This window comes from Puntigrus tetrazona, chromosome 13, assembly GCF_018831695.1.
Source record: "Puntigrus tetrazona isolate hp1 chromosome 13, ASM1883169v1, whole genome shotgun sequence".
Taxonomy (NCBI): domain Eukaryota; kingdom Metazoa; phylum Chordata; class Actinopteri; order Cypriniformes; family Cyprinidae; genus Puntigrus; species Puntigrus tetrazona.
In genome coordinates, this window is record NC_056711.1 from 6,813,427 (window position 1) to 6,838,894 (window position 25,468).

General features: G+C 35.6%; 1 protein-coding gene across 3 annotated transcripts in view; it reads right to left on the minus strand.

The window, feature by feature from the left end:
• The window catches only part of srbd1 (S1 RNA binding domain 1), a 51,730-nt gene that overhangs the window by 24,595 nt on the left and 1,667 nt on the right, over window positions 1–25,468 (minus strand). For all 3 annotated transcript variants that reach the window (XM_043255739.1, XM_043255740.1, XM_043255741.1), the window contains 13 exons: window positions 25,146–25,367; window positions 23,288–23,454; window positions 22,455–22,572; window positions 22,189–22,327; window positions 21,325–21,421; window positions 21,029–21,191; window positions 17,057–17,160; window positions 15,669–15,776; window positions 15,438–15,595; window positions 13,952–14,042; window positions 13,268–13,375; window positions 4,080–4,171; window positions 1,090–1,172 (listed from right to left, as the gene is read on the minus strand). In XM_043255739.1, coding sequence (XP_043111674.1) covers window positions 1,090–1,172; window positions 4,080–4,171; window positions 13,268–13,375; window positions 13,952–14,042; window positions 15,438–15,595; window positions 15,669–15,776; window positions 17,057–17,160; window positions 21,029–21,191; window positions 21,325–21,421; window positions 22,189–22,327; window positions 22,455–22,572; window positions 23,288–23,454; window positions 25,146–25,367 — 1,650 coding nt within the window. The remainder of the gene's footprint in view (window positions 1–1,089; window positions 1,173–4,079; window positions 4,172–13,267; window positions 13,376–13,951; window positions 14,043–15,437; window positions 15,596–15,668; window positions 15,777–17,056; window positions 17,161–21,028; window positions 21,192–21,324; window positions 21,422–22,188; window positions 22,328–22,454; window positions 22,573–23,287; window positions 23,455–25,145; window positions 25,368–25,468) is intronic.

Genomic DNA, 25,468 nt, shown 5'->3' on the forward strand with positions numbered 1-25,468 from the left:
ATGTTTTTTGGGTCAAAAAGTTGGCAGTGAGAAGCATGTGATATGCGATATTGATCCTTTTGCAAAGACTAAAGAGGTTCTTTCCTCTACTTATTTGGAAAATGGCTCCAAGTTTGCAGTGGACTACGTTCACGATTACCTTTAATGATCTAAATTGCCCAATTCTAGATTTAACAAATAATTACATTTTAGCTTAGAGCTTTTTTTTTATGATTCACCAAACTTTATTTAACACTCTGGGAGGAGTATGAATTCTTTATGTTTTTTATGCACATCAATACCGCATTTAATCAAAAATACAGTAAAAAAAAAAATATTGTGAAATATTACTCCAAAATAACCATTTTCTGTTTAAATGTAATTAATTACTGTGACGGCAAAGCAGTCCACAGTGTCACATTTTCCTTCAGAAATCGTTCCAATACGCTGATCTGGTGTTCAAAAACATATCACTGAAAATGCTAAAGTGTTGTGTTGCCTAATATCTTTGTGCAAACTTGTAGAGTGTAAATAAAAAAATATTTCTACAAAAGGTTCTGCATAGCCTCGATGTTAAAGAAAAGGCAGCAGAGGGCAGGAGAGAGAAATCAAGTACCAAAGAAAAGCTAGTGAAAAATAGAAAGATGAAAAGTAAGAGCGAGAAGGAAAAAATACAAATCAGGCCCAGCCTTGAGTCAACATATGATGCTACTGGGAATCATAGTAGAATTAATTTCAGGAGAAAAATGGATTACTCATAATATGAGACTGCAAAAGCAAACAGTCAGAGACAGGATTAGCTCTCTAGTCCAGCTGACTTCTGTTTGAAACTGCTATTACTCAAAACTAAAAATCAGAGCCTGGCTTAGAAAGTTGGGAATGCGCCTACAATTACTTTGAACATTTCACTGAGCAGAGCCAGACACAACATCATGTACACAGTATTATGTGAGAGGACACTCAACCGTTGGCAGTGTTTAATAAAGACACAATAAACATTACTGAAGTAAAACCACTTGTATAACAAACTAACAGCCAATTATTAGCATGGTTTTAAAGATGAGATGCACTAAACTACTTTCTAATGAGACTGAATGTCATGTGATTCACCTGATAAGTTCCGATACCGATGTGTTTGGGGTCGATCTTAATGAGTTCCGCTAAAGGGTCCTGAACACGCCTCCCAATGGACACTGAGGACAAGGAAAACAAAACAAGAAGAAATCATCTCACCATTACGTGTAGTTACCGCTCAAATATAATAATGAATGTCTCAAGAGAACAACAATATTTACACTTTAATAAACCCACAGACTTAATTAAGAATAAATTAGGCTCATGTGAGCATAGATCTATGCAAATGAGAGACTATTTAAATCATGCAACAGTTTAACAGATTATATTAATAAACAAGATTTGCATTTACTGAAATATCATCGGTTTGCAGCACACAACTACGGAAGTCCGTTTCGACCACAGAATAAAATAAAAAGGTAATTGTGACTTTTTGGATCACAAACTAATAATTTATATATATATATATATATATATATATATATATATATATATATATATATATATATATATATATATATATATATATATTTTTTTTTTTTTTTTTTTTTTTTTTTTTTTTTTTTTTTACATACAGAACTTAAATCTCAGAACTGTGAGAAAAAAGTCAGTTCTTGGATAAAAATGTGCAGTTACTTTTATATATTTGTTTGTTTGTTTAATCCTGTGGTGTAGCTTTCATACAAAGTTACTACTAGAGTAAATGAGAACACATATGGTTAAATATGTGCACATTCTTATTCAAATACAAATATTACTGTTTCCAATTATTACTGTTAAAGTCATTGTTATTATTCACATTCTGTCTGACCTTTACATTTTCATTTCAAATGCTTTAAAAATTTACAATAAACCAAAAACAGCTCAATTAAGGCTGAAATAAATCAACAAAAACTGTGAACATGACAAGATTATTTTACAGACCAAGCTACAGATGAATATGCCATTATATTTGTCAGAGAGAAAGAAAAACGGGCTCAGTAATAGACAATTTACTAGGAAAAGCGGATTCATAAGCAAGTGTCACTTATGAATCCGCTTTTCCTAGTAAATTGTCAAAGACAGGCAAAAGCATGGGCCAACTAAGAAAGGTCTGGTCAAATAAGAACTCAATTAAAGGCAAATAAAAACCCAATTCAGAAAAACTTGAATCTAAGTTATCCCAGGAAATGTGCCCAGCCAAACACAATATTATAAAATGAAATGAACATAAGCAGTTTGGAGCACTTGTTCCATTAGCTTTATCTAGTCTTGTTGAAGGTCAGCAAATGAAAGTCAGATTTTCGTCTTTACCCTGACCATATGCGCGCGAGTCAGAGTGAGAAAGAGAGCGACTCAGACAGAAACACAAGACAGAATGTGAGACACTGCGTGGTTTTCTGCCCAAGCACAACCTCCGCATTACAGAGAGTGGAGAGAAGTGCTTTTGTGTGCGCTGTACAAGGCCCGAGCTGAAACTCCATCCCTTTCCAAATATTATCACAGGCAGCAATTTCCCACAGAGTTCAATGTGGAGACGCAGCGAGTGAGGCTTGGCGATCACGCTCCAGAAAGCCACCTCAAAACCTCCTTCCACAGTCACCCACTTCAGCCAGCACTCATCCACCTTGATCTTTACACAGAGCCCATCACCTCTTTAAAAACTGTCCTCAAAGCATGAGCACCTTTGTGGGTCAGAGCAGGAAGTGTTTTGCAGGATATATCATAATTAAAAAAAACAACCAAACATCCAATTCTGAAATACTAATGAATTAACAACCCAATAAAAAAATACATTATTGAATTATGTATGTGCTAGTAATGTAGCAGTGTTAATGCATGAAACACAAAACTCTACATGCACATCCCACAATGGACAGTCCGATTTCTTACGCCTTTCATAAAAGCGATAAATATAGCTCCCTAGTTTGCTCTTGCACTTGACCAGAGGAAAATTTATGATTAATCCCATACTGATTTACTGCTTTTATAGAGGAAGTCTGGTATAATTCTCAGATCCTGTTTTTGAGAACGTTTGAGCGATTTCCAAACTTTTCGCCTTGCTTTTTTATTTTTGGAAGACTAGAGAGGGTGCTTGTGTGGTCTAAACACAGGCAAACCTTTTTACAGAAAGTTCTGTTTCACAGAAAAATATCTAATGGGTAAGACAGATACAGAGAGAAGTGAATCGAAATGGTTTGATAGACTGTGAAAGACTATTTCCAAAGGTACTGTCACTGCTTCTGAAATCCACGTATTGACAACTGGAGATGACTGTTGACTAAAGGAAACATGGAGTCTGTTTCAGACTAAGAGGACAGGGTTGACTGAAACGGCAAGTAAAGGTCTGGTTGAGTGGGAGCTAGACTGACAGTTAAGGCCAGTGCGACTAGAGACTTGGATTCTTGGCATTGGAAAATATAAAGGCTTTTACATTCATGTGTACAAAGTTGTACGTTAGCAAAATAAAAAAACAAAAAAAAAACAAGATCTCAATCTTGTCAATAACAAGAATAATATGAGTCAATAACAACATTTATATCTTATTTTAGTCTTTTTTACATTTTGACAAATGTGTTTATTTCATTGTATTATTATATTTGTAGTCTTTCTATTTTTAATAATTTGTATAATATTTAATTTTTTAATAGAAACGTTCAACTTTTTTCAATAATACTTGCTGAAACTTTTTATTATTATTATTTTTTAAGACTGTTAGCACTTTCACTAATATATATATATATATATATATATATATATATATATTATATATATATATTATTATTTAATTTATCTGCTTATTTATATATTTTTTTAAATCTGCTGACAGCCATATCAACAGGTTACTTAAAAAAAAAAAAAAAAGACTGAATCCTTGATTCTAGATTTAGTTTTTGTCTCATTCATAATCATTTAACTACATTAAGTACATATAAGGTGTTCTCTCAAATTAGGCATCTGACATTCAAAAAAAATAATAATAAAAAAATAACATTATGATCAGTCACCAGTTCTGAAAGCATAAAAAGAAGGAATATGTAAATCACCTGCACTTCTCAAGTTGGGATCCATGTCAGGCATCTCTTTAACAGCCTCAGGACTCACACTGTAGATGGACGCTCCCGCTTCATCTGTTATACTGAAACAACAGAGACACTCTGAAGCATATTTCCAAGATAATCAGAGTGGTAACCTCACGAAGACCCCAGTGAACTTATGAAGCTCCCTCAGTATGTCTACGAGGCGACAGACCAAAGAATCAATTTAAATACATTTCCATAGAAAGCTTGTAGTCGATACAGCAGGAACCGGAGTTTAGCTAGAGCTCTGTTTTCAATGGAAAATAAACAGCCATTTCTGTTAAATTAAGACTTTGTTCTTAAGCTAATGACAAAAAAAGTAAACTACACATATACTAAGGACTTTTTAGTTCTGCAAAAAATTATATTACTCTATTAGTTGTTTAAAATCTACTTACTAAACATTTTAGAAATGTATAATCTTCGCTCTTTTTTTTTAATTTATTATTATTTTTCAGATTTAGCGAAGCACTGACATCTTTTCAAGTACTCCCTGGAGTGCATATAGTTGCGAATAAATAGATAAATCCCCTTAACTAGGGGTCAGCTAGATTTGTCAACTAGTCTGTCTCAACACAGTTTCACAAGCATGTGTATTGTGCTGCTTGCCACTCAAAGTATTATAGTATACTGATTGCAAAGCCAGTCTCACTGGAAGAGGAGCTGGTGATAAGGTGTCCTCCACATAGACTCAAAGGTGATTTCTGTTATATATACAGCGGTAAGGTTATCTCTGAACTAGCCCAGATCTCTTTATTCATTAAACTACAAATGCATTACTAAGTATTATTATTATTATTATTATTATTAATAATAATAATAATAATAAAAAACAAAACTAAGTTTTTATTTATTTATTTTTATTATATTACATAAAATGATGTGTGTAATACAATGTTCTGCTGATCAAACAGGTCAAGGAATAACTGAAATCATGGGTCAATACTGCCATCTAGAGGATACAATGTCAAACGTGTTTGTCGCTATAGCATTTTTGACAAAGAATAGATGTTAAAGGCTCCTGTTGGGAAATGTACTACATTTACCACTGCAATCAACTTTTAAAAACAACAACAGTAATAATAATAAAAAAATTAACAATAATAATAATGCATTTATTTAAATTACATTATTATCATAATATCATGAAATTTAACAAACAAAATAAATTTTATTTAAATGATAAAAAAACCATGTATGAGTTTTTTCCTTCTCAACTGTCTGCTTGTTAATTACACTGACCTCTCTCTGAAAACATCAGCAGGGATAAATGTCCTCTGCACATGATTATCACCACCGTTACAGAATGACCCTACAAATTAGGGCAGATCACCACTGTAGCCTCCATTACATTTGCTGCCTCTCTATTGGTGCCTAAGGGCTCCTTGGATAACTTTGCCAATTAGTGTCATCATACTCGTGACAGGATGCAGAGGCTTTGTGACACAGACCTCCAGTTTGACTGGTGTCCTCGTTTTCCCAGACCCTTCTCCCTCCTCCCTCCCCCTCCCACAGCTGACACATAGCCATGATGATGGTACTAACGAGCCCTGGCATATGACCTAGGGGTCAAGGTGGAGCAGGTTATTAGTAGGATTATTAACTAATTAAGACAGAAACACATGCCAACACTGATAAACGTTCAAATAAAACAACTGCATAACTAGAAACGATAAATATATTAACTCACGAAGCATTTATGATGAATAAAACAAATATCCAAAATAAAGTCATTGTTATTTATTAAATTATTTATGAATAAAGCACGGAAAGCTTTCTAAATGTTTCTTACAGACCAGTTATCATGTGCAAAGAGACAATGCATTGCCAAAAAGTACAAACACCTTTCACTACAAAGAAACGCACCATATTGTTGTTTTTTACTACAAGAACAAACTATTTTAAATATTATAATTAATATGATGACAACTTTATGATGTTTGTAATATAAAATAAATATTTAAATTAAATATATTAATATTATCAGCAGCAGCAGCATCATGTGGTGGTATTTCATTTCTCTCGTCTAGGGCTGTACTTAAGTAATTGTAGTTTCTCAATTCTTTCCACCAGCAAAAAGGAGAGCAGGTATTGGACACTGAGAAAGAGTGGAACCTATCATGTTTAAATAAATCAGAAAGGCTGCGAGGGTAATGGGTACAAGCCCTGAACCATTCTGACATGGATACACATCACATACACCATCCACTTCTCTTCATTAAGGGCACAGCTGAACTTGCAAAAGGGCAGGCAGCAGAAGGCCCAGTCCGAGTGGACACCAAGACGCAAGAACAAAGACAAAAGCTGCCTGCGAGTGCAGCAGATGACTTGATGACCCTTGAGCTCTGACAGTCACTCACTCAGTTACTCACACCCAAATACGCTCACACTTTGGGGACTATCATGTCTCTGTGAGAGTCTTTGGGCAAAGTCACGGCTGGGGCCCCTCTAACTGTAAGTACCGGTGGTATTCTCTGTATTTGTCATCTTCCTCCAGGCTGGTCCATCTCCCCCTTTCGTTGTCCATGACCAGTGGGTAACACCAAGAGATGGATACATAATTTGATACTAGCCCCCTAAACACATGTTCTAATTAATTGCATTCTTCAGATCTGCCTGCAGGGTGAAGAGAAATCATCACAGCAGTGGATAGAAGTCCACTGTTCTTGATAATACTGGTTCAGTTTAGAAAAACAAAGTAAGGGCAATTCAACATTGCACAGAATGAATGTGTTTTTCTGTAAGTTATTAGGTGAACTAGCAATACGGTTCATGTTTTTTTTTTTACTTGACAAGAGTAAAATGTATTTTTGTATTTTATGATGGAAAAAAACATTACAAAAATGCGATTTGAAAAATGCTAAGATGTCAACAAAAAAAAAAACCACCACTTAAGAATGTCATTAAAAGTTTTCTGATACAATCTGGCAAAAACGTGAAACTCAATTATTGTTACGATGTGAATAGACTTATTATGCATTCATCATACGCAAGATAAATGTTATTAAACTGAAAAAAATATTTACACTATACGTCTGGGTTTGCTAAGATTTAAAGAAAAAATATGCTCATAAAGCCTGCATTTACTCGAAGACTGAAGTACAATAAAAGTTACTTAATGACCACAAACCTAGAGATGGTAGATGTGAAAAACTATCTATATACATAAATAAGTTACATTTATTTAAATGGAAACATTTAAAAGGACATACAGAATAAGAGCAAAATACTATATGTTTTATAACTATTTAATACAAGTACATTACCACATATCTATCTAACATGCAAAGTTTACTTTTCCTTCCATGTTAGCAGAAACAAAAAAGGTCATTCTTATTGGGAAATAAAATAACTATGTTGGCCAATTACTCAGAGCCGGCTGACCGATGGGACTCCCAAAACAGAAAAAACAATCATCAGATATCAGGCTAATGCCGAGTCTAAACACTGTGACATTTTTTTGCCTAGAAAAGGGCTAAAATGGCAGGTGTCAAAGGCCGTCAGTCTCAGGATCTGTGCCTGAGGAAGTGTGTGGAGGCGCAGTTAACAGCACATTCAATCTGCTGCCGCCACCAGACAACTCTGAAAAGAGCAAAACCTCACAGCCACTCACGTCAAACTGGTGGCAGATGTTCATCACCCCCTCGACTGCCCTTCCTGCCTTAAACACCCAAAGAGCAGCAGGGGCCAGGTTATTGGATGTTTTCTGGTGCAGAGTGCAGTAAAACATGCAGGTTTAGAATACATGTTGGTGTCCAAGCCTTAAACCCAAGAAACTTGACCGAGAATATTGTAGAGATTTGATGGTTTACACTGTGGACTGGAACTAGAAATTCAAAACACGCAAGTGCAGCCCATAAAAAGGATATCCCAGAGGTTTCCATATCCTAATTTTCAGTTTCACTGGAAACCTACTTCACATATGCAGACGTGGAATTGAGGTTTCCATGTTTTGATGTTGCTTGCATTTTCTTTTTCTGTACTCCAAGGGCTATAAACTACGACCTAAAACGGCCAAACACAAGTAAATGAGGCATGAAATGTGCAGCATGTTAAAAACTTCACTGGTGGGGATTGCTTCCAGTTGTTCTGACATCACAAGAGACCATTAGATTAGAAATTGACAAATGGGGATTTGGCATCTGGGTTTAAGGCAATGAAAACTTTCTAGCGGCCCGCATGCTTGATCTCATGCTTGGCTGCCACGGATCAATCAGCACTAGCCGGATCGGGAGTGACACTGCAGTATTCATCTCCGTTCTTCTGGAAACTTTGTTAAATGCAAGAAAGTATTCATAGTAAGCTAGCATGTCTGATGTACTCACACCATAGATGCCAAAAAGAGGTTTTTGTAACATGTAATAGTTCCATGTTATTATAAAAAGAAAAGTAATACTTTCTTGCTGCAAGGATGCATTAAACTGATCAAAAGTGACAGTAAAGTGCACGTTTATGCTACAAAAGATTATTTAAAAATGCTGTTATGTATAATAAAGTTTTTTCTGGGGCAGAAAAATATTCCTGAAATATGTTGTACAGAGGACTGTTGACAATTTAGCTTTGCAATCACAGGAATAAACATTAATAATATATTAAAATAGAAGGCTTTTTTTTAATTTGTAATATTTCACAGTATAATGATTTAACTGTATTTTTGATTCAATAACTAAATAACTAAAAAAAAAAACTATTGTAAATATTTGGAATGGATGTGTTGTAGATCAGAGATACTCACTTGAAATCTTGAATGCTTTACTCTTTAATGCTGAGACAATTTTAACAGTAAATATAAGATGACACAATGACATCAATAAAAGACACGTCATTGTCAAACAAGCGCACACATTAACGTAAATTTAAATATATTAACAGCAGTCAATCAAAATTAGGGGGCTCAAGACAGTTGCTCACGGAGCCACTGGTTCTGGCTGTCCTCTGTGATGCGGACATCTATCCCTTAGTGAGCCATTAGCCATGGGCCTGTGACTGGCAAATATTCCTCCTCGTTCCTCACTGTCCTAATCACCCTACCCAGAATCCTCCTCAAAGGACAAACTTCCTTGATGCAAAACTCTAGTCATCCAAGACCTTGCAGCAAAAAGTGATTTCACTTTACCAGGAGCACTTTGGCTGTAAAGGGCATGTATTAAATCATACACGGGCATATATGAAATAAAAACATAAATATATCATTTAAGTTAATAAAATTATGTTGCATAAAATTATCAAAAATTATTGAGGTCATGTACATATATTGTGTGATATAAGTCGATGCATTAATTATTGTGACAGGTCTAATTAGTAGTAGTAGTAGTAGTAGTAGTAGTATATATGTTTTTTATTATTATTTAAATATTTATTTCTTATATATGCCCATATGTGTAATTCAAGAAATGCCCTTTACAGCCAGCTTGCTCCTGATGAAGTTAAAATGAAAGAAATAAATAGTAAAAATACTAATTATACTAATAGCTGTAATACTGCTACTAATGACGAATATTAATACTACATAAGCTTTTATTACTATTATTATTATTATATTTTCATTTATTTACATATTTCCTATATGTGCCCATATCTGTATTACAAAACAGCCAGCTCGCTCCTAGCAAAGTGAAGTAATAATAACATAATAAATTTATCTAAATTGACCGTTTCTTTCCTCTTGAGACTGGAGCTTAACAACGGATCCCAGCAACAGTGTGTGTACTGAAGGAAAAATAAAAAGGGATAGAGGAGAGAGCTCCTGTAATTCTGTGTTCCCCTGTAAAGTGATTCTAATGACCAGAGACTGGCCGGCTGGTGGCAGAGAGCCAGCCTGAGGGGAGAGGGGTGGTCACTGCCGCTGTCTTCAACCTTAAGAACTGACAGAGCTGTCCAATCAGTCCGTAGCCATAGCTCAGTATCAGGATCACTGTCCTGACAGTCAGGAACACTACAGGCTCCCTCGTTAAGCAAGATACATGTCATTTTGTCCTTCAGGGGCGAAAGGCAAAGTCAGGGCCAAGCAACAGCAACGACCAGAGTCAGAGCAGCACCTTAAACAATTTATAATACATGATGAACAAAGCACACTCACTTAAAAAGAGTGCAGTGGCTCTAAACATTTTATGAACAAATATCAACGGCACAGAATGTGTACTGAACCCCTAACCCAAATCTGTACAACACAACCATGACAAATCCATGACCAGAGCACCAATGGTTTCTTCCAGTAGCGTGAGGTCAACTTTTATTGGGTCATCTTGGATTTGATTCATGGCAGTGGCCCTTTGAGCACGTATTAGTCATGAGAAGTAAAAACTGTACTGTGCAGACAACAACACTGATAAAAACACATACAGCCAAAGATTGTATTCTAAGAATCTCCCTCCTCAAGTTCAAAGCTAATTATCTCTACCTTTACTCATACTTAAAATCAGTTTTAATAAGCGCCTGACTGTAAAGAGCGCTGTGCCAGAGGAGGGCGCCACGGAAGGGTTCCAGAGGGGAGCTTTAAAACATGGAGTAAATCTCACAGCTAATATATCGGAGCAGACTGAACTAGGGCACACAACTACAAAGTTCAAGAAGGGGGCAACTCTTAGCTGCATGATGTAACACTTAACACTTTTGAATTGATTTACGGAAATAAACAGAACATGGAAAACACAAAAGCATTAGACTAGCTACACAAACTAGCTAAAACATATAAAGCAAAACACATATTCGTAGGTGGTCACTGAATGTGGAGAGCTAGTATTATTTTATTAAATATTTCACATAATATTATCTGAAAATCTAATTAATACTCAATCTAATGAATATAACAAATTGTATCCCCCTTATTTAGCTAAATAGAGCTTTTATTAAATATGCAAGACAAATAAAATAATAATAATAATGTGCAACTAAAATGTGACACTGGAGGTCTTGCACATCCAAGTGCACCCTTTCTTATGTTAAAAACGACGTGGATAAGCTAATGTTTTATAGGCACAGTAACTTAACTCTTGCACACAATTTCTTTAAAATAACATTGAGGTCCTCACCCAAAAAAGCCTTATTATAGAAAGAACCAAAAGAAAATGTCAAGAGGTTAGTGTTTATCCCTCATTTCTCAAGGAACAACCCCACCAACTCAACAGGCTAAAGTCTCTTCATTTAAACGAAGAGAAGCAGGCTCATCCCGCAGGCTCATTACCGCATACAGTCTGCCGGCACTGCCTGTCATTCCTCTGAAGCAGTCAGGCGAAAGAAAGGAAAGGAGACGGCTAGCGGGGACGTCGGAACGGAAGGAAGGGAGCAAGTGATGGTAGATGGGGCAACGGATGATGTTTTATGTCTGAACAAGCTGAAGAGTAGGGAGACAGATAGCAGACGGTGCAAATGAAGCTGCTGCTTTAATTGACTAGTGATGTACAAAGTGCACTGTGGAGATGAACTTTTAAAAGGGAATGATGTGTTGGAAAACAAATGCGTAGTTACACATTTCCAAACACACATAAACCCAAAAACACATCCACACTATCACTCCACAAAACTAAACTATCACTCCAGAATTTTTTTTTATTATAATTTTATTTAAAATATATTATTTTACAATTTAAGATGCATTAAATTGTAAAATAATAATAGTAATAATAATGAACTTCAGAATAACTAATAAAAATTTATCTATTTTTCTTTAGCAACAAGTCAGTAAATTAGAATGATTTCTGAAGGATCATGTGATACTGAAAAATGAAGAAATAGCTGCTCTGCCATCACAGTAATAAATGGCGTATTAAAATATATAAAAATAAAAAATTAATTTATAATGCAATCATTTCACAATATTGCTGCTTTTTTCTTTTTAAAAATCATTAAAAAGTCTAAAACACTTAAAAACCAAAACTTTTATATTGCAGTGTACAATGCACAAATGTCAGTCAGATCTCTGTAAGTTTGCTAATGTTCAACAGAATTATTCTGTAAGAGTGTATATAAAAACAACAACAACAACAGAAAAGGATGAGACAAAAACCTGACATGGTGATGAAAACTTGACATAAGATCTAAATTATTTAAATATCCGATTGTTTTTTTCTATATGTGGACAATTTTAATAAGTGGATAAAACTTTAAATAAATTAAAGTAACATAAAAAGTATTATATCCCCCTTTTAACTAACTTCTTTTTGGATATTTGTTTGACCATTTATGTTAAACCATACTCCACCACTTTGTATTTGTAAAATGTGAAAAAAATACTTTAATATAAAATGTAACCACTTGATATTTATGCGAGCATTTCACTCAAGTAAGGTTAGCATATCCATTTCTCCACTTAAGGGAATATTTAAGAATGCAACATTATAGGTGTAATTTATTTCAACTAGCACCCCGTTTCGTCAAATAATTGGCTGCGACTACCACGACAGGAAACAGAGTTCAAACTGTCTGGCACACCCTGGCGGGGCAGTCGATGTTGCACTGCCAGTGTGGAGATCTCAAACCTTCCTCTTTCATTTTAGGATGGAGGTTGAAATGGATCCACTTGTGGAGCGCCTTGGATGTCAATTTTGACACATCATGCTTTGCTGAGAACTACTGAGGCAGACCTGGCAACCCATCTGAGTTGCGCTGAGGGATGCGGAGAGCTGTAATGAAAACCGCCATCAGTATACGCCATAAACGGCCACTTCAGAGCGGTTCTGGGCAGCTCTCCAGTCAGAACCAAAAGTCAACAAACACGAGTCTAGCTAGATGGAGAGAAAGACAATCCCAGATCTAGTCTTTATTTGGGTTGGATGAGAACACATCGGACTGGTTTGGTTTGAAGGACGGTGAGAAATATTTGTTTTTAATTAGAGACAGTCAAACAAGCTCCAGATACCATTTAAAACCCGCAAGAGTAACACATTCCAGACCGGCACCATTTCCTTTGCTCCTTTTCTGCGTACCTTGCTTGACAGTTGCTATTTTTTGCTCTTAGTGGAGTTTATTGATGAAACATTTTCAAATTTCAAGCTGCAATTGCACTAAGACTGTACAGCAGCCTGATGTGACCTAAAACAAATGCCGTTTTCTTCTCTACACCGGGGCTAACAACCGCTGAGCAGCTCTCAGAAGAACAACATCTGCTGTACTGCTCACTGATCTGCTTTGTATTATAAAAAAGGGAAATGTCATACCAGTAGGACACATCGAGGGGCTTGAAGAAGTGACGTTTAATTAGATCCGTAAAGAAGGCCTCAGTCTCCCTGCACGCTTTGCCATTTCCAATTACAATTGTTTGACAGCTGTGGGGGGAAAAAACTCAAATATAACGCAATACAAATACTAACTTTTTTTATAAAGAGCTTTTTAAAAGATGTTTCTTATGCTCACCAAGGCCACATTTATTTCAGTAACATTGTACAATATTATTACAATGTAAAATAACTCCTTTCCACCTGAAATATATTTTAAAGTGTAATTTATTGTGCTGGCAAAGTATATAAAATTGCAGGAGTAGTTCCTTTTCATTCCTTTTTTTTTTTTTTTTTTTTAAAGATGCAGCATAGAGAATTAACAATGCTACAAAAATTAGTTACTTTTGACCAATTTTGCTAAATAAAAATATAATTTCATTATTCTCTTAAACATCCTTAGCCCAAACTTTTTAACGGTGGTGTATACCCAAAAATATTAAGAAAGAAAAAATACTGGTAGCTAAAACAACAAATTTAGCTTTGAATCACAAGAATAAATGAAAACGTAAAATATATTTCAATAGAAAAGAGCCCTTTTAAACTGCAATAACTGTGTAAACTGTTTTTACTGCATTTTGATTCAATAAATGCAGCCTTAAGCATAAAAACGTATCGTTGCAATACCTGTGTTTTAACATGAGATGGCGCAGTTTTTCTGCTTCTTTGTGTTTAGCAGGACCGTGGAGGTACACCACATCTGTGTGCAGAATCTGACCTCAGGAAAGAAAAAAAAGAAGAAGATATGTCAGGACAGCAGAGACGTACGCGACTACATCTTATCTGGGCATCAACTTAACAATACATTATCATCACGAAGATGCAGCGGACCCCCATTTTTTTCCTGTTTGATTTTTCTGCACTCGTCACCTTGTACCTCTCTCCTTTTAGACAATACGGCTGCAGTTTTCTGTCAGCCTGAGAGAGACAGTCTAATTGCAATAGACACCTCAAGAGCCCGGCAGGTCATGTGACTCCACACCCACAGACCTGTCACAGTCAAGCTGGGTCTGCATGTGGTGCTGCTGCGGGGCAGAGGGCAAAACATGGCAATGCCACCTGACACACACCCGCCAGGCCGATCAGTCGCCTGGACGCAGGGCACACACAGGGCACAGCGTGCCGCTCCTCCCACCGAGAGGCACAACGGGCATTCACATCACACCTGCCAATCAGACACTCTGCTTCATCAACTTTAAAAATAAATTTAAAGAAAACTAAAAATTATTACAATTGATCATTCTCAAAAGTTCACTAAGACTATGGTAGTCTACTTCAACCTTAGCCTATATTTGGTTTCTTACAAAATTTTAAGACATCAGCTCAAATTTACAATAACTACGGTATACATTTCTAAAAGACACTTTCATTAGTTGACAGTAAAAAGAAAAACTTGAAAAATACCAAATTATTGAACAGTTGTACAGTATTATAATACAAATACTTCTTCAATATTACACTAAAACATTAAGACAAAAAGCACTGTTTTTATTTATCTTTCTTTTTGATTTTGATTTTTAGTTGTCTATAGTTTTAAGTTTTAGTAACTGAGATTTAAATAAGTGATAAAGGAATAAAAACAAGCTTTCTATTGATGTATGTTTCGTTAGGATAGCACATATTTTGACCCTGGAATCTAAGGGTACAAATAAAAACGTAATAAGGAGAAAATCACCTTTAAAGTTGTCCAAATGAAGTCCTTAGCTATTTGTATAAAAGTCCTTAGCTATTTGTAGAAAATATCTTCATGTTTTTTACTTAATATACTTATGATTTCTGCCATAAAAGAAAAATCTATCATTTTGACCCACTGTGTGTATTGCTGGCTATTGCTACAAATACACATGTGCTACTTATGACTGGTTTTGAGGTCCAGGGTCACATATAGATACGAAGTTTATTTTCAATAAATATTGTTTATTCGCAAAAACTGATATCTCTTTTTCAAAAAAAAAAAAGAACGAGCTTAACTGGAATGCACAAAAACGTGATTTTTGAAAACCGTTAAACCTGTTTTAGCAAATGAACCTTTCATACGGTTTTTGGATGTGGATATAGACATATACTTAGCATTTATTCAAAGTGCATTCCACATTTAACCCGGTTCACTTACTGGTGGGGGACAGGATCGCTATTTTGCAGCCGTGGTGAAACCCTGGGTCCACTCCCATGATGACTCTCCCACGCACCGGACACATCAGAAGGCGCTGACGCAGATTTCGAACAAACATGGCGATGGACTCTTTTTCTGCACTAGCAGTCAACTTAGTCCTGGGACAAGAAGAAAATAAATTATATAGAAAGAACATGTTAAAAGAAACTTAACTATCCAGCAAGAACGAACCTGTAGCCTCGACTGAGAAAGGGCAGAATGAATCTCCTGTAGGAATCTTCAACAGCATTCTTCAAAATCGTCATTAATTCTGGCCGTGCGAATCCCTGTGGCCTCCACCTGTAAGTCATACAGCAGTCATACGCACTCATGAGCTGTGTTACGAATTATTATGCAAGTGACATATGAGCAGGATTTCAATAAAATAAACATTTTTCGTTTTTTCAAAGAAAGTGTGCTCTATTTCTCTACATCTATATGTAGATAACTGCTTTAGCTTTTTACACTAATACGTACTTTGAAATCTGAGATTGTGATTAAATAATAACTACATGAAAATAATTAGCTGAAAGTTGAAATGTTTAAGTACTGAAGTGGACAACTAATTATCTTTTTAAAAACAAGGTGCTTTTCATTTTTATTTCATTTAATGAAAACTCTATTCTGGCGCAATAACTTAAAACTCCAAAAGCTTGTAATAATTGATCGTGGATTTTTTTAATGCATTTTGAATATGTATAAAGGGCATGCACCAAGGCTGTATTTATTTCATTAAAGTGAAAGTGGTCATTTGTAACATATTACAACTATAACTAGTTTATTGCTGTTATTTAAAAAAAAAAAAATGCAGCCTTGGTGAGCATTAGGCACTTCTTTCAAAAACATAAGAAAATCTTTGTAACAAAAAACTTTTGACCTACAGTATAAAAATGTAAAATAATTGAAATTAAGTGAAATTAATTTCCTCTTATTCATTATGATATGTTGCATTACAATTCAAATAAAGTATATTTGATTGCCTTATAGTATAGGGACCAATTCCCACTATAAACTAGTTGCTTATTAGCATGCATATCATTATCATATTGGTCGTTTATTAGTACTTATAAAGCACATATTCTGCATGATCATGTTCTACACCACTAATCCTACATTTTACTAACTATTAATAAGCAAGAAATTAGGAGCTTACTGAGACAAAAGTCATAGGTAATGGATTGTTAATAGTGAGAATTAGACCTGAAAGTGTGACTATATATTTTTATAAATGTTCACGTAGCAAATTTATATTTATTACATTACTTGCAAGAAGACCTTGACTATAAAATGTAATAATTTATATATGTAGATAAAATATAAACACTAAATAAAGCGTTCCTTTTTTAATATTTTAAATATTTACATGCATTTTATGATTTTTTTTTTTTAAGCAATAGGGTCTGTGGCACTGTGGAAAGAGCTACATCGACATCAAAACCTGCAGCAGGCAGTGTAAATATCAGTAGCCAACTCATAGCCCATGAAACCGGCGACAGCACCGGACGAGACCAGAGGAGAGATAGAGAGAGAGAGAGAGATGAGGTGTGGTGCATGTGTGGGCATTGTGGGTGTGTGCTGACCTGACGTTGATGCACCACCTACAGAAGTCATTCTTCACTCTGTCGGGGATGTTGACCTTCACTGTCAGAATCTTCAGATTCTCCCCACGGTTAATGGCTAACGTCTGAAACAAGAGAGTAACCTGTAGAGACAGCCGACACAAGGCGAGGCACGGTAGCGCACCGCCGGTACCACCCCCTCCCGTTCTCTCCTAAAACTGGTCAGTGCGCACCCGGACGCACCCGTGGTCGCACCGAAGAGCTCCGTGCCTCTCTCACTTTTCCCTTACCGGCCCTCTAAGGGAAAGTGACATGCTGTGAAGCAAATAGTTTTAAGTATCTGACCTTTTCTGAGGAAAACCTTTTGAAAGGAAACAAGAGGAAAAAGATGACCCATCAATCTGGACTCCAAGCGTAAGAACAGAGCTGACAAATGCCACCAACCCCCTACACAAAACACACACCCCACCGCGGAGCAGGCAACCGCCCCCTCTGCACCGCTCAAACAGCTAATGGCCTGATCAAGACGTGAATTAATGCAGCCAGAAATATGATGAAAATTATATTTCCGTATTTTGGCATTTCAGCACCCCAAGGCGGCTGTTTACTTGGGTTTTCTCATGCGATGTTTATCGCATTTGAAGTTTTGCACGAGATGAGGGAAATGTCAAAACAAATATCAAACTTTTCTCCACTCCCTGTGTCTTGGCCTTGTGTTGTTAATGCACATCTATTAATGCATATATTAGACTGGTCTGAATCATGCCATGAGTGAAATTACCATCGAGAAGAAACAAACATATCCTGCAATTACATGCAAGAATAGCTTTGTAGATTAGCAGAGGACCAATTTTTACCAATAAACCTATATATATATATATATTTTTTTTTCTATATTTTTATATTTGCTGTGTTGCACATTTTATTTTATTTTTTTGTATGTTGTACATAATTCTCTTTATATCTGTCTTGTCTTGTTATCGTGTTGCACTGTAGAGTTTTTGTCACTAAAACAAATTCCTCGTATGTGCAAACATACCTGGCAATAAAGTGATTCTGATTCTAAACAGGCGTCAATAATAAATTAAAAAAATTCACACAGCCAGTTTTACGATTTATGTTTGTCACATACAGCAAAGAAAAGGCAGGTAATAAATAAACAAAAATACATGAATAAAATTAAAGATTAAATTGAACACCCAAAAATTAGAAAATAAGTTTTTTGGGGGGGTTTGGTGTCAAATTTCAGACTTAACAGTCCAGGACACGACATTTTAAAAACAGAGGAGGGGGAAAAGTTTAGTCTAAATATTCAACATATCTTGTTACTCAATAACAATGAAATCATAATTGGAAAAATATGAGGAATGTAAGCGACAGAAATGAGTATTATTTTAAAGACTGAGCTATTCTGATTCAATATTTTTTCTCCAAATAAATTCAACCACATTGCTATAGAACAGAGCGATAGAGGATGGCCTCTACAAAAACAGAAAGAATGGATGAACTTTTCACTTCCTATTTTTGCATGTACAGAAAAACAAACATACACAACATGGGGCTCAGACTACACCAACGATCATTCTGCATACAAAATAAATATGATCTCTTTCTTTAGCAAGGGCAGCTTTGTTTTACAAAACCATTTGATGTTTAGCGCTGATTATATTGTAGTCAATCTGTCACGAGCTCAAACAAGCAGAAAGCAAGAACAGATTTTATTTGTTACTCACTGCCAATTTGTAGATTTTTCAGCTGCACTTTTAGAGTAAAAAAAAGTCAATTAAATTTGCATTCCTCTTAACGAACTTAAAAAAAAAAAAATAGTTTGGACTATGGAAATGTATCTTTACAGCATGGTTATGACTGATGAAATCATAGGGAAAATAACAACACATTTTTTTATGTTTTACAAAATGACATATCAACCAGGAAAAAAAAAAAAAAAAAAAAGTACAAAAGTAGGCTTGTTAGTTGTAAATGTTCAAAAATACAGTCAAGTGGCCACAGAAATAAAAGAATGCAAATAATTAATCAAGATGGCTATGGTGAGATGTACAGAAGCACAAGTTTAATATGCAAAAAATTCTAAATTGTCTATTAAAATAAATATTTGATAAAACAAATACTTTAAGCTAAATCATTTTCAACCAAAATATAAATATACATCAATATACCATGTATTTAAAAATCACTTTCAAGTTATACTTCTCCTGCAAGCTTCTTTAGCCTTTTCATGGTTCATCTACCAAAATGCCATGCAAAAAACATATTTTACAACAGCCAATTACACAGCTAGTGTAAACAGTTTGATCATTAATTTGGGGGGGAAAATGTGTAAATACTGCCTAATTTACGGATAAATGTAATCTGGAGTCACTAAGACCAACAAAAGCTTTTACCAACTGGTTCACCCTTCTTATAAGAACATATGGAACCCACACACACACACACACACACATCTGTCCTTAATACACTCTCACAAGTAATGTGTTAAATTAAACAAGCAAGTATGTGTGCATACACATGCCTCCTGTCAAAATACATTCCACGCTCTTCTCTAGCAAAACCACGAAAAGGTTCATTTTAGCCGGAGTGTGACAGCTCACAGGTCACGGCAAACTCAAATTAACACTCACTGACAATCCACGTCAGCCGATTAACAACGGGTAAACTGTATGCTTCACAGGAGATCTCGCTGCCACTCATTCACTCACTCATTCGGGCCGTCTTTCGCTCTTTGTCTCTCTCCCTCTCACCCTCGCACCCCTATTCCCCTCCTTCCTCACAGAGCCCATGAGCGGCTGTCATCATGAAGCAGTGTCTGTCAATCCCAGTCTCTAATCCACAGGCACGTGGACGGGGACGTGTCACATATGTTAAGAGGGGGAGATCGGGAATGACTGGGGGACAGGGAAAGGGGTGAGAGAGATGAATAGAGGGAGAAAAGGATGACAGAGTCACTGTGACATGTGGCCCACAACCAACTCTGAGTAAGCGGGTACCCGTGAAGTGAGAGAGGGGGAAGGGGACACCACTGACACAAACACATACAGTTAAACAGCACTGACAGAAGAGCTTTGAAAAGTGGCACGAGGACCTGTGTATATGGCACAACACTGTCGGTGTGTGTGTGTGTGTGTGTGGACTTTGTCCATATACACTAGCTGTCAAAGGTTTGAAAAACACCTACTCATTTATTATAACTATTTTACAATAATCATCAAAATTAAATAACAAGAGTGGGAATTATGTAGCGATTATGTAGCGAAATGACATTACAATTCAGCTTCTTCATGCTGAGATGCACAGTATTGAAGATATTCACGTGTATGCTGGACACTTGTTAGCTCCAATCGATTGCATCTTTTGTTTTTCAAAGAAATTCATACGTATGCACAATTCAGTTTATATTAATCTTTAAAAATTAGCTCCAGCTTTCAGATCATTAGAAATTTAACCTTAGACAAGGTTGTTCAAAATATTGGTCGTGTAGTTAATGTAAAATAAGCAGTCACTGCATTTCAAGTCCTGCGTACCAATATTTTAATTCCGATAAAGATTCAGATTTCAGATTAATCACTGATCATGATTTTTTTAATAGCAGTGCAGCACACCATTAGTGTATATTAGTTAGTTTTGTTATTTTGTTAACTAAACCTAAAACTATTTAAAAAATTACCTTTTTTTAAAATAAAGGTGGAATAAAACAAATATTTTATGTAAAACCTAAATTTTAAAAAAAAAAAGTGTTAAAAATAAAATAAAAAAATCATCATTTTAATGCAGATGAATGAAATAGCAGTTTCAACAAATTACTGTGGGAAAGGCTTTTGTGGAATTTGTAATATTAGAGAGCAAGAAAACAATATCAACGCATATGATATTCCAATCTTTCATTTACAAAAAAAAAAAAAAGATACAAATACAAGTTTAGAGATCTGAAAGTGCCCTGTCAGTAGAGTGAAACTTGTAAGCCACAAGAGACCATACCTGATGGTGCTGGATGCGCTGAACATCACAGGTGAAGTCAACATACAGGCTAAACTTGGCAATGTCTTTCGGTTTGCTCTTCTGATTGCCCTGCTGGGGCTGCTGTTCTTTCAGGGCTGTTTTAGACACTGACGAGTGAATGGTCACCACACTCCTGTCACACCTGAGAACGAACATACATGCGGAGTCACGATTAAGAGATCCACATCAACAACAACAGAACAAACTGATAATAGAAAGATGATAATTAAAAGGGACTGGATAGCGGGACAAAAGAGTGATGATCAGCGTCTCACAGTGACTGTACATAGGTGAGAGTCTCTTTGTCCTTTGCAATCATATCTGCCAGGATCTCCTGCACACCTGTGGCCACCTCATCTGGGGTCGACAACCCTACGGACAGCGAACAAAACAGCTGAAACGTCACAAAGCATCATTCACAGTCATCAGTGGCCCTTCCTTAACCGCTTTTTTTATGGAAAGTGTGGAACAGTTGCAAGTTGTCACTTGTTTTTAGAAGTAGATAGTATTGATGTAGATAGATGTAGATAATAGTATAGATGTGGATAAACATCATGCACAGGACTGCATATAAACGAGAGAAATACCTAGACAAACATGTCACAATACTGCCTTCATATGTCAACCCATAAAGCATAAGCAGCCAACAACACAAAAAAACAAAAGTACTTTGCTGCCCTCTACTGACTCGATGTTTTATCAATCTTTCATTTTATTTAGTAATTAAGACTGCGATGTAAAACATACATTAAACAATACATGGAAGTAACGATGCATCAATAATGTTACACCTCAGAGGACACCGAGTTTTGAATGCCGCTGTACAATAAAGTGAATAGACATGCCATTTTCTAGAGAAAAGTCCTGTGTGGGATTTCTTAATTGCCTAAACAGGTTTTGGCTGTATGTGCTGTGCAGATAGATTGTTATATGACATCTAAGTACTGCAAGAACTATAGAGAGCAGAGCAGACAGCTCCTTATGCTTTCAACTCATTCTTGCTGTATTTAGATGTCATGCAACGATCACAAACAGCCAAAACCAGGTTATTTTAGGCAATTTAAAAATCCTGGCCAGGACGAATCCCCAGAGAATGATCACAACAGGCGGGTTGCTTTAAGTATTCAGAGCGCTGATACCTTTAGTGTTGGGCTGGATCGAAGATTGCAGGTCCATTTTCTGAGGCTCCTGAAGAAGAGTCAGTGCAACTGGTTCCAGTCCTAGCTCCTTAGCTCGCCGGGCCTTGGACAACTTACTGCCCTTTTTATAGGGAGCATACTAAAGAAAACAAAACAAACATATTTATATATTTCACTCAGTTTTATTATTAGGTCACTCACAGTCAAAAACTCAACAAATGGTCAATGTTTTTTAATAATAGAAGCTGATTCTGCTCCGTTCTTACCACATGGTCTATTTCATCAGCAGTTGTGCAGTTTTTTAGAACCATTTCCAGCTCTGAAGTGAGAACCCCCTCCTTCTTTAGTGTCTGAGAGACAGATCTGATCTTCTTTGCCACCGACCTAAGAATCATAAATAAAATTAAATCTGTGTACTTGTGTTACTACAGTGTGGATCCTGTTTGCTTTTCACTTTATGCTGAGAAAAATTATGTCTGTTTAATCACCATTACACTACTGTTCAAAAGTTAAGATAAGAATTTGTAATGTTTTTAAATGAAGTCTCTTATGTTCAACAAGACCGCATTTACTTTATCACAAATACAATAAAAACAGTAATCGTTTTCTAATAAAATTTTCAAAGAAAGTAATTAAGTTCTGTGACGGCAAAGCTGAATTTTCAAAACAGGAAATTAGTTAATTTTGTCATTTAATCCTCTCTGAAGCACCTTTTACAAGAACATACAAGACTTGATCTCTGCTGCCATCTATTGCTCACATTTGGTTATAGCAGTCTAATTAAGGTAATTCCAGCTATAAAAAGAATAAATAATAACCACATTAAAATATCACAATGCTTTTGGTGCCACTGGAGACAGTAAACTACTAAAAACATTTTAACTAACTGCAAAAAAATACTCTGTATAAATAAAATCAAACAGTTTCTGTAAAATGGTTAAATAAAAAAATATATATATCCAGCAGGAATAAAAAAAAAGAAATACACAACTTCTTTCCTTGAATATATAAACAGTTTTAAATATTAAAACTATATCAACTAAAGCATTATTTCCTTTCTTTTCTCCTTTTTTGTTGCAGTGCACTTCCAGCGTCTTACCGCAACTCTTCAAGAGTGAGCTGCACATCTCGAACAGCATCGGCATCCATATGGTTGATCAGCTCTTTTCTATAGCGCACCATGAAGGGAATGGTGTTCTCCTCCTGGAAAAGCTGTACGATGTTTGCACACACCCACTGCTCCACGCCAGACTTCTCAGCAAGGACCTACACGGGATATTCGAACGTGACCGGTTTAATTCGTTTTCTGGGCAAAAAAATAAAAAATAAATACGATATTACCAAAATTTAAGTTTCAATAATATAGTTATATTAGGGGTGAGATATAGACAAAAAATATTTTCTGCGATTTTAGTGACAACGATAATTAGACAATATTTTATAACGATAAAAATGATTGTGCTGGCATCTTAAGGACTGCCGTGGTATCCTAAAGTTTGTGATATTCTTCATATTCTGTATACTGATCACACTGAAATGTATTTTTTCCACTAAGTTTTAACTGATTATTAAAATTTATGGGCATTTTACCTTTATCAAGCCAGTGTTCATTGTTTTTTGAATACTGATATTTGAAATTATTTAAATAATAATACAAAATACTCTGAATGTGAAATAAAAACCGCAAGTAGGTGGCGGGAAGCCACTGTAAATAAGTGAGTCATTGTGACTGAACTGAATCACTTAAACAGTTGATTCATTCAGAAAGTAATGACACAAAATAATGCTGAAGCTACCATGATTTACCAAAGACGCAATGTCATTCTTTCATATTGTACATATTTCATAGTTCATATACCAAAAATATATATTTTTTTTTTACCAATTTAATTCTTTACCAGTCGCTATGTTTTAATGTTCTTTAAAGTTATTTTAAATATTTAATGTACTTTCAAAGTATATAAAATTACTTCAATTTAATTTAATGAGGACCACAAAATGTAACGCCTCATCTTTGACGCATATATGCTTACATCAGAGTGTTTATTTACACTAATATCCCACCTTGTTGGCAGAGGCTATTTACACTAACTTTTGCAGACGCTTTTCCAAAGCGACTTACAATTGAAGTACAACAGCGATTCATTTTTTTGATGTGTGACTGTCACAGGGAGTGTTCAAATCAACATTAAACAAAACCCGGTTGTCTGCTCCAGTGGTCTGCTCCAGTGGCGCAGATGGCAAAACGTGTGTTGTACTTATTTTGAAGTGACCAACCCAGGTTTGAATCTGCATTTTGGCAAGCATTTTTTCTCCCTTTTCAAATCACATGTAAAAAATCTTTTTTTATTTTATTTTTTTTTTAAATGAAGGAAATAATCCAAGAGAAGAAAATAAAGTACTGGGTAGGGAGGGCTTTCTTGTCCCAATCAGGTGGCATTCATTTAATAATATGAAGTGAAATTTGCACTCAGTAAGCAATTGTTTCATACTTGTTTATAATGTACTACAATAACTGGTGCTATTTGCAATAAGCAGTATAAATAGCAGAAAATCCTCTTATTTTAATATAGTTTAAATAGAATCTATAGCTATTTGGACAGTGTAAAAAGAAGCCATTTTTGCTTCATGTAAATAGCATCTATTGCTAAGAAAACATGCTATTTTCGCCTGGTGTAAATAGCATCTAATTGCTATTTGCATTTAGTGTAAGTAATATCTATTGCTTTTTGCGCTTAGTGTAAATAGTCCCTATAACTATTTACACTATAACTGCAAATAGCTGCTGCCTATTTATATTTCCCTGTAGAATGCTGCAATTGACCAACTAGCACCAAGCATACCGGAAAACACTAAAGCAGCTTAAATAGACAATAATAATAGATTTAACAATGCAACGGATCTTCAGAACATTACCTACAATTTCAAAAACACCATCTCAGAAAGTAATAGTTCACCTGAATGGGATCCCAATTCGTCTGTAAGTCCTCCGCACAGGAATTGGCCGATCTGAGTTTTATCGGTCTTCCCTGGGCTGAGTCTGTGGTCTTCTGCTTCTTCTGAGCGGGTTCATCAAAGGTGAAGCTGTCATCCGGCTCCTCTTTTTTCACCTTGGGGAAATGCTGACTGGATGAGGGGCACTCATCAGGCGCATCACCGCTCAAGTTAACGGACAACCTCTAAAATAAAACAAAAGGGTTAAAAATCAAATAAATGGTTTGAGTACACAATGTAAGATCCGGATACGTTGGTGAAATGTTTTTGAACTGCTGACGTCAGT